The 16,948-nt window shown below is 38.7% G+C and overlaps 1 protein-coding gene across 4 annotated transcripts in view; it reads left to right on the top strand.

Moving 5' to 3' along the window:
- The first annotated feature begins 339 nt into the window (after nucleotides 1–339).
- The window catches only part of LOC149228836 (DExH-box ATP-dependent RNA helicase DExH3-like), a 374,845-nt gene continuing 358,236 nt past the window's right edge, over nucleotides 340–16,948 (top strand). For 2 of the 4 annotated variants that reach the window (XM_089378388.1, XM_089378389.1), the window contains exons 1-4: nucleotides 340–814; nucleotides 2,945–3,099; nucleotides 3,242–3,329; nucleotides 3,441–3,689. In XM_089378388.1, the coding sequence (XP_089234514.1) occupies nucleotides 560–814; nucleotides 2,945–3,099; nucleotides 3,242–3,329; nucleotides 3,441–3,689 (747 nt within the window). In that variant the 5' untranslated portion in view covers nucleotides 340–559. The remainder of the gene's footprint in view (nucleotides 815–2,944; nucleotides 3,100–3,241; nucleotides 3,330–3,440; nucleotides 3,690–16,948) is intronic. The other 2 variants (XM_089378387.1, XM_089378386.1) reach the window with 1 other exon arrangement.

Below are 16,948 nucleotides of genomic sequence, written 5' to 3'. Positions count from 1 at the left end.
TCTAAAGCCTCCTCCCCTATGTTATAGTCCAACAAACCCAATGCTAATCACTTTTGTAGATTCATGATAATTAAAGGTTGTGTGAAGATTTTAATGGTTTTCTGATTTCTGGATACTCTCTTGTTTTGACTTTCTCTATCCTTTTTAGTTAATGTAAAAATCTAGGTGAATAACCGTCATCCAAAATCCAGTAGGAATGAGGTAGTAGAATTTTGAACACACATTTTTGCAAACCTATAGATATCAATGTAGCTTCTTCGCATAATGAAAAATATTCGACTTAAAAAAAGAAAAAGACGACTATAAAACCAGAATAGCAAATAAATAATAATATGAGATATAATGGAAAATGTGATCAGGACGACCGCTTTGCGAGATTTCGACGAGACCGGAAGGGTTTATTAGCTAAAACCCTGACCTTGGCACGATCTATCCACATACCGATCTCCAATTGGCCTTTGAATCACGTTGTTTCCCACGGTCAAATTATAGCCCGTAATTCATATAATATGTTCAGTTGCAGCAATATTGGCACAGAGGAGCGCTGTTGCGTCTGGCAATGTCTAGTTATGTAACAATAATACAGAGATTCCTACGCAAGTCGCCATTGTTGAGGCCGTGGGGTTTCTTATACGGCCTTGGAAGCAAGAATGGAGGGCGTCTGTTTTGTGATATGGGAGTATTGCATAGAAGAAAACCCAGTGGAAGTTTTATCCTTTTTGCCGGAAGAATAAGACAGTTTTCTGGGTGGCATAATTCCACCGTTGAACAGTACTCTGACGATGAATATGAATGCGAGTTCGAAAAGCACATTGTCAGCTTCATCCTCATACCCTCTTTCCACACTCTTGATTTTATTTGTTCTGAGCTCATGGTAGGGGAACTTAGGTTTTGTGTGTGCTTGAATTCAATATTCGTGAAGAATATCTGGGAATGAAATGTTGACGGCTCTGGGTACTGCACTGGCTCGACCATGGAAACCAAATAGATAATTTTTGTAATTTTCAGTGCCCATTTTGCGAAGGAATATAGGAAAACGTCCAGAAATTAACTCAATCGCGGCCAGTAACTTCCAAAATCAATTACGAAGATGGACAAACTGCAGAAACGCCTCAAACAACCATCAATGCACCAAATACGAGACAATCCTGCATCTCTTAAAACTCGAAATATCTTATATATTAGGACATTTAGCAATCGGAGTCCTAAGTCACAGAACTTGGGTTCTAATACCACTTTAGCCCATAATGTTATTTTGGATTATTCAGTTGACCAAAGGTTTGTGTGGATGTTAGAGGATAAATTAAACGTAGCTGGCAAAGCTAGTGCTCAAACTGTAATTCCATGCTTCTTAGCCACCCACGTTCTCACCACAGGTTGGGAGGTCTGCACTGTCTGTTTACGAATTTTTGATTATCACAGAGTATCAGCTTACAATTTCACTCATCCGCCTTCGCAATCCAGTGTACTCTTGAAGTCACCCTCCCAAAAGGATTCAACAAAGTCCCTTAAAAAAGGGGTTGATTGTGAATGGCAAAAGTCCATTTGTCTGTCTTTGCATGCTTTGACGAATGTGCACAGTCCATGAACTGCTGCAAAACACACTATTTTTTGTACTTCCTTTTCAATGCTTGCAAGAATGTTTGTTGCATTGCCCTCAAAGCTGTGGCTGTCCTGGGGAAGATTTGATCCTATGCCAATATGCTAGTGCTAATAGTTTTCAGTACTTGGACTTCATGTTGGGGATATCAAATTTTGGGATTTGCAATCGCAATATGTTTGCCTATTTTTCTAACCCAGTAATTTTTTTGTTTTGTTTAAATTGGTCCACCACGAGTCAAACGTTGCTTAATCTGCATTTTCAGTCACAATAAATGTTGGGTTTAGAGGCCATGAAACAAGTGATGAAATTTTGGGCTCACGGGACGATCGAGAGAGGGATAGAGCCCTTACATAACTCATTGAGATAGCTTATTTCACTATTTGAAGCCCTGGAACTTCAGAACTGCAATTTTTTTACGATGCTACAGCCCTATATATCCCACGATCATAAAATTGGACCTTGCATAATTTCCTTTTGGTCAGCGTTGAACAGGTTTTATGCCACTTATTTCATCAGGATGCATGACTGCTTCCAACTAACTGTTATATGGGCTATTTTTTATACTATTCACTTGCTTACTTTTGTAAGTTCGTAACATATTGTGTCATTATATTGCCTTCTTGTTTGCTTTAGTCAAATTCCCTTCGTTATTGTATTTTCTTCAAATTCTCTTCCATCCTTTTTCTATGAATGTACAGTATCTTTGCATTCCAAACATGTATTGATTGGATATATTTTTGAGTTAATGTTGGACTAACACCATGTTTGTTTGTCTTGAATTGATAATGTCGTAGTGGTTCCAAATGATATAGATGTTAGGTTGTTCCCAATTTGTTTACTACCATCACGCCTTAGATTATTTACTCTCTATTTTTCTGGTTGTGTAGGCTTTGATACATAAACTTGTGGCTAGAAATTTTAGAAATCTTTTGGAACAGAAGGGAGACTTTAGGTGGAACATGTTTGGAATAAGCTATTGAAGAACAAAGGATTTTAATTGCTGAAGCTGAAACTGAAGCTTTTGGTTTGAAATCATACAAAGCATTGAACTTATCATTATCCTTGAAAATAGGGTTAGGTTCATTTTGGTTTTGATGCTTGGTTGACTGTAGAATCTACTCATGCATAGTTATTACAGGATTTTATTTTCTTGCATTCTTATAGGGAGACTATAGTTTGACTATGGTTTAGCTTTGTTTTGTGGCTGAATCTTTAGTCTGTCCATTTCACTCAACAACGGCAAAGAAACAAAGGCTGTATGTTAATTGTCTTAGGCATAACTTTAGCAATATTTGGGTTTGATTGTTCAATTTTGGATGTTCTTCCGTTCTTAAATTGCAGGCTTGCTCGTCTGTCGCCAATATTGATGAATGGAAATGGAGGCTTAGCTTGCTCTTTCGTAACAATGAAGAGAAGGAAATTGTTTCAAAGGACAAAAATGATCGGCGTGACTATGAGCAAATTGCAGCTCTTGCAAGAAGAATGGGCCTTTTCAGGTAGTAGAAAGAAAGAAAATTGGGTGCTTCCATTTGTCATTTCTAATTCTATTCTCAGCTTTAAATATTATCGCACTTATTATGCTGATGGAAATATTTTAAAGTTCTTTAACTCTGAGGTGAATTTGATGCTGATTTCAAGTGAGCAATATGGAAAAGTGATGGTGGTAAGCAAGGTCCCATTGCCCAACTACAGGCCTGATTTAGATGACAAGCGCCCACAACGGGAGGTAGGATTAGGCTTTTTTACAATCGTAGGGTAATGTTTTTCCTTTTGTTTCTCTAAGCATCTTTAATCCACTTTCAGCTTATATTATGAGATAATCTATCACTATATTCAGGTTAACATCCCTCTCGCACTGCAAAGGCGAGTGGAGAGTCTTCTTCAAGAATACCTTGATCGAATTCAAATGAATGAAGGTGGTTTTCCGGATGATGATTCCTCTGATGCAACAGACGGCATGAGTGTTAAGTTAAATGAAGATTCTCTTTTAGAACAAACAGAAGACCATTCACTTGATGGAACAGTATTAGAAAAGATCCTTCAGCGGCGAAGTTGGAGGATTTGCAATCTGCAGCGTTCCTGGCAGGTTTAACCTTCAATGTCTGGGCAGCGTAGTAATATCATTTTTCATTTAATGCAATTCTCATGATCTTCTTTGCATTTCTTTACTTTGCTAAATTATTTATATTATTATATTTCTTTCCACAAAAAAAATCATAATTCCATTTGTCAAAAAATGAAATTACATTCTTCATATGTTGTATGGCACGTCCCAGCTCTGTCTATTACATCCCAAAATCAGGATATTAATAACCCCCAATACAATAGTCCTTCCAGTAGTTCAAAAACTTAGCATATTTGCCTAGTACAGGCACCCACATATCGCATCACTAATCAGACTTCATAATAGTCACATCATAATCCCATTTTCGAACCAAAACAGATAAATATCAGAGACAGTATATATAGATCCAACAAGATCTGAAGCTCCTAAAATAAACCCATGGCAAATGTCATCAAAACCACCAACAGTCCAGACTGTAGAATAATATACATTCTTTTTCTGCAACAAGAACCTGCAAATATGACAATGAGCTTATTTATATACTTATATTATCATATAAAGGAATGGTTTTAATTATTGTGATTGTTATAATGAGGTTCATTTGATGCTTGCCGTCACTTTTTGTTCACTCACATATTTCTATTCATTTTTGATAGCTTTAGTGACTAAAATCTCTTACTGAATTTCTAAAGTGTGTGTTTGAGTATATGTATTTTGAATTTTCTGGTTTATATTTGCTTTTGGTAACAGGGCACATGGGTAGTTTTTAGAAGTGTGAAATGCAGAAAAAATATGTCGAAAATGTTAAACTCAGAAACACTTCAAATTGCAAGAAAAGTTTAATAGATCAATTACTAAGGTTTATAGAAACTAAAATTAAAAGACATCCACAATTAGAAAACTGTTGTACACCTGTGCATTCTTTCTAATTCTTCCACGTCTATTTCCATTTATACAAAAGTTACAAATGTTCATAATTTAATAGTTATAGAGGTAAGCTTCAACTCTTAAAAGCAATATACTAAAACTAATAGTTAACACTTACATCTAAAGCTAGCATATATAAATTACAGGACAAGACATAAATGCCATCGTATTACGAAGAAATCTGGTGTTAGGAGTCCTAAATATTGTACTCTCTGTTAGGATATTCCGACACATAGGAAATAGTTAAGTACAACTTGGTCTAGTATAGAGTTAGGTAAAGTGTGTTTCTTTACTATGTACATTTTGTAACTTACAATCCGACGGTCACGATATGTAGTGATCCGACGGTTCATTCTCTTCTCGATATTACCGACACTTGATCCGTGGCTTAACACCCGATTGGTCCATGATCTCTATTTAAAGAGCATGGAGGGTCATTTGTAGGGTAATCCGTCTATGAGAGAAGCATATGTAAATTTTCATTCTTTTATTAATAAATTGCCTGAAGTGGCCGCGTTGGCTCAGGTCGTGGACTGTTTCCCTCTTTGAGGGTTTTAACCATGTCAAAACATTGGTGTATTGATCTGTGATCTGTTTGTGAGCGGTGTCCTCTGGTGTTCTGTCTGAGGAACTTACCCTGTAAATTCCTACATGGTATCAGAGCTATTTGAGGGCCGCGTCCGTTGGTGATCCAAATCTGAAGCCGGTAGAACTGCATCCGACTACCGTTTCCTAGATCTACTGTTTCTGACTGCTTTCGGGCCGAGAGGACTGCTCTGTTGTGTTGAGAGCATCTGTTCCAGTGAGGAACCCCTTTCGTTTCACGCGAAAAGGTTTCCGGTAGCCCTAGCTGCGTCATTTTTAAGATCTGGAGGTATACAGTGTTTATTTGCAGTTTACAGTTATTTTTTCTCTGTTTATTTCGGTTTTCGGTTTATTTAGCTTTTTTTATTACCGGATCTATACTTTTCATTTTTGCGTATGCTCTTTGCCCTGCGACTCTGTGCAATCTGGGCAAATCAGAAACAGAAAGGAAGGATTTTTCTCATGCGTATGCTCTTTTCCGCTGCGCCTTAGTGTGATCTCGGAAAATCAGAAACATTGAGGAAAATATTTAGTTTCCGGCTAAAGCTAACTTCGAGCCGCAAGGTTCTTTTTTTGAAAATATTTAGTTTCCGGCTAAAGCTAACTTCGAGCCGTAAGGTTCGTTTTTTTTGTATGTCCCTGTTGGGTTTTGTGTTTTTTGTTTTGTAGGGAAAAAGAGCTTTCTTAAAGCAAGCACGCAACCTAAAGCATCAACCCCCCCTCTCTCTCTCTCAAACTTTTTGTATAACTCAATTGGTGCAAAGCTAATTTATGAGAGTAGAGGTCTTGGGTTCAAGTCTCCATTTTGTGGGGGCGGATTTTTCATTTCCGCACATTCCCGCACTTCATCGGCGACTTCATCAAATTTTCTTCCAAAAGCCATAACTTCTTCATCCAGAAGCCGTTTTCAGAACCGTTTTTTTTGAAACAGCCTAATTTTCAAGATCTTTCCATTGAAACACTTAGTTTCAACATCTATAGCTTCAGTTTAAAAAAAAAAATGGAAAGTCCATGCCAAGTTATTCTTGACAGCGCCAACTACTTCCAATGGTGGTCCTACATTGTGGATTTACTTAGAAGTAAAGGTCTTTACAGAATAGCCACAGGCCAAGAGACTAAACCGAAAGATTAAGACAAGGCAGCTAAATGGGAAAATAGGCAAGAATAAGCACGTGGGTTGATAGGGATGTCTATTTCTCCAGATCTTAGATTCCATATTGCAGAACTTGATACTCCTGATGAAGCACTGCAATAGATTACTAAAGTCTTTGGAATTAAAAATGAACTTAAAGCCCATCAACTTGAAAATGAATTGCTTACATTGGACCCCAATAATTTTTCTTGCATTGAAGATTTTTTGTCCAGGTTCAAAACCCTTAGACTTCTCTTGGAAGGTGTTAAGGTTAAGAAAGAAGATAGTAGCCTTATCTACTCCATTCTTACCAAGTTGGGATCAGCCTATTCTGTGTTTGTTTCCACCTTCCATTCTACAAGAGAAGCCTTCATTTCTCAAGGACAAACCTACAAGTCCCCTTCCTTTGATTCCTTTTGTGATTCTTTAATAAGAGAACAAGAAAAACTCTTACACCTTGGTCTTTTTCATCTTGGAAACTCTTCTAAGAAAGCGTTAGCCGCCCAGCAGCAACCAAATCCAAAGAATCCTAAGAAGTTGTATCCTAAAAAGAATGGTCCTAAACCAAACAAGGGTCCTAAGCAATTTCAGCCTCAAAATGAAAAATCATTTCAACAAAATGATAAGACAAATAAAAACAAAGGGAAGAAGACTGATAGACATTGCAACTTTTGTAATTGAGATGGCCACTTAGAATCCAAATGCTTTAAGAAGATAGAAGCCTTGGAAGCAACAATGAAGAAGCATAACATCCATTTGGAACACTCTTCAACTTCAACTTCATCTTCAGGAATGGCACTTTCTGCATGTGGTTGTCAAGCATCTCGGTCTGGCTATGCACTAAATGTATCTTCTTCTTCTCATTCTCATGAGTGGCTCATCGATTCTGGAGCTTCTTATCACATGGCCAAAAACAAAGCCATGTTTTCTTCTTTAAATGATTGTAACACCAAAAATATATATGTTGGTGATGATAGATCTCTTAGTGTTGTAGGGACTGGAACTGTTCATCTAGACAATGGTCAGTTTAATGATGTATTGTGTGTTCCAACCTTATCCTGCAACCTTCTATCTGTATATCAGATAACCCATTCAGGTGAAGGTAAAATCATTGAATTTTCACCTCACGATGTTATAATTAAGGACCTAAGAGATCCTAGATAGATTTTAGCTACTGGCATTGCTGATGATTCTACAAGGTTGTATAAGTTTCACAACTTTGGGTCATCAAATCTTCCCTCAGTATTTGTTGCTCATAATGATGAAGTGAGCAAACTTTGGCATGAGCGATTTGGTCACTTAAACTATCGCTCTCTTCAAAATCTATGTAAAGAAAATATGGTGACAGGTCTTCCAATGGTATCTTGCAGAGATGGTGTTTGTTCCGGATGTGTACTCGGAAAACATCATCGGGACAGTTTTGAAAAACGTGCCTCTTGGCACGCCTCAGCCCCTTTACAGCTCGTGCATAGTGATTTATGTGGTCCACTTCCAGTTGCTTCATTCTCTGGCTACAAGTATTTCTTAACTTTCATTGATGATTTCTCCAGACGCACTTGGGTATACTTCTTAAAACTCAAGAGTGAAGTATTTAACATGTTCTTGGCCTTTAAGGCCTTTGTTGAAAAACAATCTGGACATCAAATTCTTAAGCTAAGATCTGATAATGGCGGAGAATATGTAAAAAACACATTCATCAACTTTTGCACTGAGAATGGAATTCAAATGCAACATACTGTTCCATATACTCCACAACAAAATGGTTTTGCTGAAAGGAAGAATCGCACCTTAAAGGAAATGGCTAATTGTATGCTTCAATCTAAAGGACCCAGTCTTAATTATTGGGCAGAAGCAATTAACTGTGCAAATTACATAATAAATCGCATTCCTAATAAGGTTTTAAAGAATATCACTCCAGAAGAAGCATGGAGCTCAATCAAACCAGATGTAAATCACTTTCGTGTTTTTGGAAGTGAAGCATGGGCCCATATTCCAGATGAGAAACATAAAGCTTTAGAACCTAAGAGTGAAAAATGTGTTTTTGTTGGATATTTTGAAGATGTCAAAGATATAGACTTATTCCACTTAAGTCCAAAAATGTTATCATTAGAAGAGATGTAAAGTTTGCTGAAAATATATCGGCCTGCGAGCCTAGTTCGGCGGATGTGCCACCTCTCCCTATCTCTTCTACTTTTGAAAATATTTCTTCTTCAGATGATGAAAGCGAGGATGAAAATCCTTCCCCACCTTCTCAGGATCCTCCTTCAGCTCCTCAGCTTCCAAAATGGGTCCGTGCTACTCGGGATGCAGCAGGTGATCTTGCCGGTGATCCTACAGATCAGCGACGTACACGTTCTCAGTTCGAGAGAGCCTCTTCTTTACTGGCTCAAGCTTCAGTGAATTATGATCCTGACACCTTTGCAGAAGCTTCAGGCCATCCAGATTGGGAAGCAGCTATGAATGAAGAATATCATTCATTATTGGCAAATGATACATGGGATCTTGTTCCTCTACCAAAGGGACGAAAAGTTGTTAGATGCAAATGGGTTTACAGAACCAAGTATGGACCAGATGGGAAAGTTGATAAACATAAAGCTTGTCTTGTTGCTAAGGGATTTTCACAAGTTGAAGGCATTGACTATACTGAAACCTTCTCCCCTGTTGCCAAAATGAACTCTATCCGCCTTGTTCTTTCCCTTGCTGCCTCTTTCAAATGGGAAGTCCATCAAATGGATGTTAAATCCGCCTTCTTGCATGGGGACTTGCATGAAGAAATCTATATGGAACAACCTATTGGCTTTATACAAACAAACTCCAGCCTTGTATGTCGGCTTAAGAAATCCCTTTATGGTCTCAAGCAAGCTCCTCGAGTTTGGTATGCCAAAATGGATAACTTTCTTTTAGAAAATGGCTTTTCTAGGTGTCATTCTGACAATACTGTCTACACCAAGAAAGTGGGCAAGTCTCTTATCATTCTTGTTCTTTATGTTGATGATCTTATCCTGACTGGTAGTGATCCCAACCTTATAAACCATGTGAAGTCTAGCCTTAAAAGGAAGTTTGAAATGACAGACTTAGGACACCTACATTATTTTCTCGGTCTTCAAGTCTTGCAATCCAAGGAAGGTATTTCCCTTTCTCAGTCCAAGTATGCCTGTGATATTCTACGCCATTTTCACATGGAAGACTATAAGCCAGCCCCTTCTCCCTTTCAGTTTGGAGTCAAACTTTCAGTCACTTGTATTTCTCCTGAAGTTGATGCTACCTTATATCATCAACTTGTAGGAAAACTTTTGTATCTAACCCATACTCGTCCTGACCTTTCCTTTGCTGTTGGCCTTGTTGCTCGGTTTATGCAAAACCCATGTGAAAGTCATTGGAAAGCAGCTAAAAGAATACTTTGTTATGTTCGAGGTACAGTTCAGTTTGGGATTCATTACAGTGCCGAAGCATCTCCTTTATTGGTTGGTTTCACTGATTTTGATTGGGCTGGTGACCCTGATGATCGGAAGTCTATTGCAGGATATGTGTTCACTCTTGGTTCAGGACCTATTACATGGGCTTGCAAGAAACAAGGTGCCATTTCTCTTTCTTCAGCAGAAACAGAGTATCGTGGTGCCGTAGAAGCTAGTAAGGAAGCCTTGTGGCTTCGTCAGATCCTGTCAGAGTTTGGCTTTCAGCAGCAGCATCCGACTACACTTTGGTGTGATAATCAAAGTGCCATTCAGCTATGCAAAGATCCAGTCCAACAACAGCGCAGAAAACACATTGAACTGCACATGCACTTCATCGGAAAGCTCATTCACGACCATGTTCTTGAAGTGCAATATTGTTCAACAAATGATAAAGTTGCAGACATCTTTACAAAGGTTCTCACAGAGGCAAAGTTCACTAAACTTCGATTTATGGTTGGAGTTCAGGAAGTTGTCACTAAGGGGGGATAGGCTCTAGTGCCTCCTTCCTTCTCCTATTGTGTCATATTTGTAAATCCTTCAATCCTATCCCAAGTTGTTCTTAAGGGGGGATGTTAGGATATTCCGACACATAGGAAATAGTTAAGTACAACTTGGTCTAGTATAGAGTTAGGTATAGAGTTAGGTAAAGTGTGTTTCTTTACTATGTACATTTTGTAACTTACAATCCGACGGTCACGATATGTAGTGATCTGACTGTTCATTCTCTCCTCGGTATTATCGACACTTGATCCGTGGCTTAACACCCGATTGGTCCATGATCTTTATTTAAAGAGCATGGAGGGTCATTTGTAGGGTAATCCGTCTATGAGAGAAGCATATGTAAATTTTCATTCTTTTATTAATAAATTGCCTGAAGTGGCCACGTTGGCTCAGGCCGTGGACTGTTTCCCTCTTTGAGGGTTTTAACCACGTCAAAATACTGGTGTATTGATCTGTGATCTGTTTGTGAGCGGTGTCCTTTGGTGTTCTGTCTGAGGAACTTACCCTGTAAATTCCTACACTCCCCCAGTTTTCTCCTTTTTAATGTTTCCTTTGAATCTTGATGCTCTTCGTATTTGTCCATATTAGTTTTCCAAAGAAGCTTTTCTTCTATATTGCTAGACGAGTATTTACAAAGGTTGCTTTTCTTTGATTACTATTGTATTCCACTTCTTGTAGAGGACTTTGCATTGTTGATTGTAAGTCTTTTCCAATTGTTCATCATCTTTAGTTTTGTCAAAGATGTCTTGCTTAAATATGTTGTCATACAAGCTTATTTTGAATCCCAATGCACTTTGGGTTTATCCTTGTTTTGCAATGGCACCTCTCGCTTATATCCCTACCTGAAAGCACTTGCGGACATTCCTTCAGCATGTGCATGTGCTTGTTTTTAAAGAAGACATTCTATTTTTAAAACATCTCTGTCTCTACAAAAATCATAGTCACTGCTTGTTAAAATTGGCAACTAGGGCCAAACTCCATGTCATCTTATTAATGGCAGCTGATATTTTGCTTGGATCCCTCTCATCGAGAGGTGTAGGATTGATCTAAAGATCATCTGATTCCGATAAGTATTCATGAAGATATGAATTTATTTGTGTTATGGGACAATTTGTCAAGGTCGGCCAGCAACCAAATAAACCCCACTTGTGCTCAACGTTTTAGTATAAATAGAGATGCCTTGAAAGTCATTTGGACACACATCCTCTTGGTGATCTCTTCCCCTCCACTTGTCTTTTGTTTTTGGTGGGAGGAGAGATCTAAAGAGGATATGCTGCCCTAGAGGATGCCCTAGATCCTAACGTTATCATGGAGGAGATTTTAACGCAGTGAAGGAAGCCTACATAACGCAGCAAGGAGAGATCTAATTGCTGGTCTAAAAGAGAAGCCCTACGCTGCCCTATACACAGCTCTATGGAGAGCCCTACGCTGCCCTATACACAGCTCTATTGGAGAGCCCTACGCTGCCCTATACACAGCTCTATTGGAGAGCCCTACGCTGCCCTATACACAGCTCTATGGAGAGCCCTACGCTGCCCTATACACAGCTTTATTGGAGATCCCTACGTTGCCCTATATGCAGCTCTATGGAGAGCCCTACGCTGCCCTATACACAGCCCTATGGAGAAGCTCTATGCTGCCCTAACTGCAGTCCTCCAGGTGATATAAAGGAAGACTATTCAAGCATGCCCTAGTCACAGCCATGGAGGAAGGAAGGTTTGAAAGCGGCTTGTATGACATGGAGAAGAGTGCTGAAGGGTATACGTTGAAGTCTTTCCAGCAAGACAACATATGTTAGGACTGTGTTGATAATAGTACAGTCACTTGGATGGAGAAAACAATGATGATACATTGAAGCAGCATGATGTTGCAAGCAACAGATATATTGCAGCAGCATGTTGATGAATGCTGCAACATAATGGGTACAACGATGAAGTGTATCATAGCATAATGAGGGGTAGCACATTGGTGAACCGTGAGGTACAATAGTATGATATAGCAAGTTCATAGTGTTGCTAGTATAACACATTGGGACAGCAGCATGATACTTAGTGCAGCAAGTACAACTAGCATGCCAGGGAAAGCAAGCATGCTAGGGACAACAAGCAAGCAAGGGACAACAAGCTAGCTAGGTGCAGCAAACACATAGGTCAGTATGGCAACATGGTGCAACAATGGCACATGATGCAGTACAGTGATGGGTACCGTCATGATTGATGAAGCATGATGAGATGCAGCATTGTGATGATGGGTGCAACATGGTGCAGCATGGTGCAGCATGGTGAGGTGCAGCATGATGACGAGATGCAGCATGATGATAGGTGAAGGAGTCACCTTGGATAATCAGTTGAAGCAACATGTCTTCAACTGATCTCATGTATCATCTTCTTAGAGATGATCTATGCTCTCATCTAGATAAGTCAAAGTGTTGACTTCAGTTGTAAATGTACTACCTCTTTCTCTCTCCCTCTCTGCTGATCTATTGAAGAACATATAAGAAGAATTGATAAAGGGTTTCCCCACATTGGGGTTTGTCCTTGGTTAGCGCCACATCTTGTGTCCTCTTATCTTGGCCTGTCTTCTGCGATTTATGTTTATGTTCTATCTGTAGTTTACTTTAATGCTGATGTGATTGCTAATCTGGAAAGATATTGAGCTAACTATGAAAATTGAAATAAATTGCTCTAAGCATAGAACATACTTAAACATAACATGGTATCAGAGTTGAGGTGAAGACAAAGCCCAAGTAAGAGTGCAAGAGCAATTACCAAAGACAGTTGGAAAAGGACAAAAGGATCAGTGGATTCCTTATCTCTCTTCAAATTCACCAAGGGTGAAATCAAAGCAGAGAATATTATCAGACTAGCGCAACGGAAGCTTCTGATGGCCTACCTAAAGATCACTTCATTGGGAAGTCCGGATCTAAGGGTGGAAGGAAAGGCAGATGCCTTGGTTGCAATAAATTCGGCCATTATGCGAAGGAGTGTCTAAATGGCAGGGACACATCACTTGATGATGATAACAATCATTCGAGGGACATCTTCAATGATCGGAGGAATGACAGGTAATGCAGGTTATCAAGGAAATGACTGACTCTTCAGAGAAAGCAAGGAACCCCAGGTATAAATAATCAAATGTTGTTTCTGATAAGATAATGAAACGTTATCTTGTATTGGCCCTCTCCTTCAGATTCTTTGGGAATCTGGCTTATTGATTGTAGTGCTTTAAGGCACCTCATCAGATAGAAGGGTGCTCTCTCGAATTTGGTAGAGATGGAAACAATCGTGGGATTCTACTTGGAGTCGATGCCACCTATCCCGGAAAGGGTGTAGGGAATGTTACCCCTTAATTGAATGTGGGTAACTCGATTCATTTACAAGAATCTCTTTTATGTACTTGATTGCAAGAAGAACCTGGTGTCCATTCGGGCAATGGAAGTCAAAAGGTTTTAGGGTGGCATTCATCGATGGAAAGGTACGTGTTTGGAAATAGAATTTTCAAAGATGCTTTTATCTTTGAGTTGAGGGTTGGCAGGAAGTCCATTGGGGACCATGTCAGTTGACACATAGCATCGGAGGTCTGTGAGTCAGATGATGACAAGGATGCCTGAATTTAAAAGGAGCATGAAGGTACATATCTGAGATGTACCGAAGGGAAAATCTTACAAGGGGGTCATTCCCCTCATGTAGCAGGTCCACAGGTTTGGAATAACCCAATGGGTTTGAGATTCATGATCGAGAATCTCATGTGTGCCGATGGAAGAAAGCCCTCTATGGCTTGAAGCAGATCACCCCGGGTTTGATATGAGAGGATTGATAGCTATCAGATGAAGCTGAGATTCACTAAGAGTGAAGTCGATCCAAACCATTGTTTGAAGGTTGTGGATGATAGACCTCTCATACCGGCACCTTCTGAGGACGACCTATTTCAGACAGGTGCAGATCCTCTCACTTGCGGAAGTAAGAGGGAGTTGGATTCCGGATGTGGAATGGTAAACTGCAAGCCCGTGACTACCTCGAGGATCTTAACTTTAAGAAGTTATATGGTGATGATTCCGGACCAAATTTTTCATGCACACGTCCTAACTTTTAGGAATTTGTCGTAAATTTTAGGAACGTGTCCTAATTTTTAGGAATTAGCTCCTAACTTATAGGAATTGGTTGCTAACTTATAGGAACTTGTGCATGCTAAGGAAAAATTGCTTCTGGTCTCTTTGACTAAGGCACAAGTCAAATAAGGACCGTTCTCGTTACTATTTTCAACAATTAGAACATGAAAAACAATAACCATTAAACATGCTAGGGTACTTGGATGAGATGTCTTGTCTTGATGATCTTCTGCAGACATTATTTCTTGGAGGAGGTACAACCTTTTGTTGATCCTTGTGCTTGATTACTTCAACATTACTTCTTGGATCACCTTTAATCTTCTTTTGTCCTTCACTTGGCCTTTGAGGGATCTTGCTGTCAGACGTCTTGTCAATCTTGTTGTGCAGAGGCTTAGAGCTTGTGTCTTCCTTGGATGAAGATTCACCTGTATAACCAATACCTGTTTTGATGCATGGAGATCTTTGGCAACTGAGAATATTGTCCAAAGTCTGTGTGCTCTTCAACTTTTTATTCAACTTGTCAACTTCAACCCTTAATGATACGATTTCTTCTTCTTGTTTCATGCAATCCCCTTCTTCCGAATTTGACACTTTTGTTCTTCTTCAATTCTTTTGGCTTCTTCAAGTTGGGTTTTTAGATAAATGTTCTCTTCTTCTAGTTCTCTCACCTGATGACAAAACTCTGCTTCAAGCTTATCTAGGTCCTTAGATTTTCCTTTGAGATGACTGGTCAACATCTCCTCTATTCTTCATGCTTCTTTTGCCTTTATATCTAAGCGGGTAATTTCCTGTTCCTTTTCATTGATAACGTGATCCTTCCTTTCAACATCCTGCATTTGTTCCTGTTATGAATAAAAATATATAAGAAATCATTGAATAACAAAATTAGAAGAATTTATCATGAAAGAAGTGTTGAAGTCTTCAGTCCAAGTTGAAGGAAAAGATACGAACTCCGACCCAGTCAATATCACAACTCAAGAAGAAGAGAAACCTATAGAAATTAAAACCAATTCAGATATTGCAGTTCAAACAATGGAAATTCCAAGTGATGATTTCGTAGCCAACTCAACAACATCAGTAATTGAAGCGAATCAAGGAACTGCCACATGCATGATAAGAGAAAATCAAACCGCAAGAACTCCTTATCGACATCCGAATCACAAGAGCAGGCAACTTGGTTAGTTTACATATTTGAACCATTCAGAACGGAAACAACAGATTTCTGTTCCAAGGAATACTGAGGTTTGCATAATCCAGTCCTATCATAACAATTCATTACAAATTTCCAGTGATCGGAAGATTCCACAGAAGGTTAATCTTGTATGGTCCATTCTCAGTCTGACAATTTTGTTTATCATTCAGAGCATCATATCGTCTTGTATCAACAAAGATGAAAGTTCAAATACGTGAAGATATTCGAAACAAGAAAAACGATCAAGCCCTTTCATCAGTAAACTTCGAGGATAAAGCTTTTTGAAGAGAAAGGCAATGCTATGAATAAAAATATATATAAAATAACACAAATAATGTAAAACAATAATAATAATAAATAATGATTAATTAGTAACTAGTTAATGAAAAGGTATGTCCCTAAGGACATGACCATTGGTGAAGAGGTACTTGCCTAAAGTATATAAGCAAACCATCACCCTATTGTAATCATCTCACTTGTATTCAAATTTTCTAATATACAATTACTTGTCCTACAATGGATGTCTTTGTCTTCGAAGTATTCTGAAGATTATTTTGCTGTGTATACGAACCTTGTTCGTTACAATTCCTTAAAACTATTTTTTTCTGCAATAGTTGCTTCAAGTTCCCTTTGCTTTTCACTGACTTTTGCTACAGATTCCTCTAATTGAATTGTCGAGTTTTTCTCTCTCCTTTCGACTCCCTGCACTTGAAGTCTTAGAAGGGCAACTTCTTCGAGTACCTAATTTCTCTTTCTTGCTTTGTTAAAGATCACATAAAATTCTTCTTCTAAATCTACTACTCCTTCGTCATTTGCTTCATCTGAATCACAATCATCATCATCATTTCCATCTCGACTTGCATGCTTCTTTGAGTAGAGATGATGGAGCTTCTTCCGAAGATTTTTAAGTTTTGGCTAATGAGCACTGATCGACTTTGGCTTTTACGGTGTCTGGCAAAGCATTGAAAATAACATTCATGGCTTTTGTAGTGTACCTTCTAAATTTGTCTATAGATGTGTCTCTAGAAACAATAGATTGCTATACATCATATCCTTGAGCTTGCAAATAGACTTTCATTCTAGATTCTCATATTTCATATTTGGCTTCATCGAATTCAGGAGTTGGTGGACCAACATGATTCACTTCAGTCACTGCAACATTGGAGACTTCCTTTGAATCTTTTGAATGTTTGATCGCTTGCTTCTTTGACTTTCCCATCTCTGCACTTTAAGATCTAGCTTCTAGCTGTCGAGCTGAATTGAAGGAACCCACTCGGATACCAATTGTTGGAAATACTAAGAGGGGGGTGAATCAATATTTCTCTTAAATTAGTTAATTTTAACTTTACAAAGCATTAAGTATTATTAGCATAAGATAAA

Source organism: Pinus tabuliformis, chromosome J, assembly GCF_031772625.1.
Source record: "Pinus tabuliformis cultivar Carrire ecotype Pingquan chromosome J, CPIR1, whole genome shotgun sequence".
Taxonomy (NCBI): Eukaryota; Viridiplantae; Streptophyta; class Pinopsida; order Pinales; family Pinaceae; genus Pinus; species Pinus tabuliformis.
This window is presented reverse-complemented; position numbering and strand designations above follow the sequence as displayed.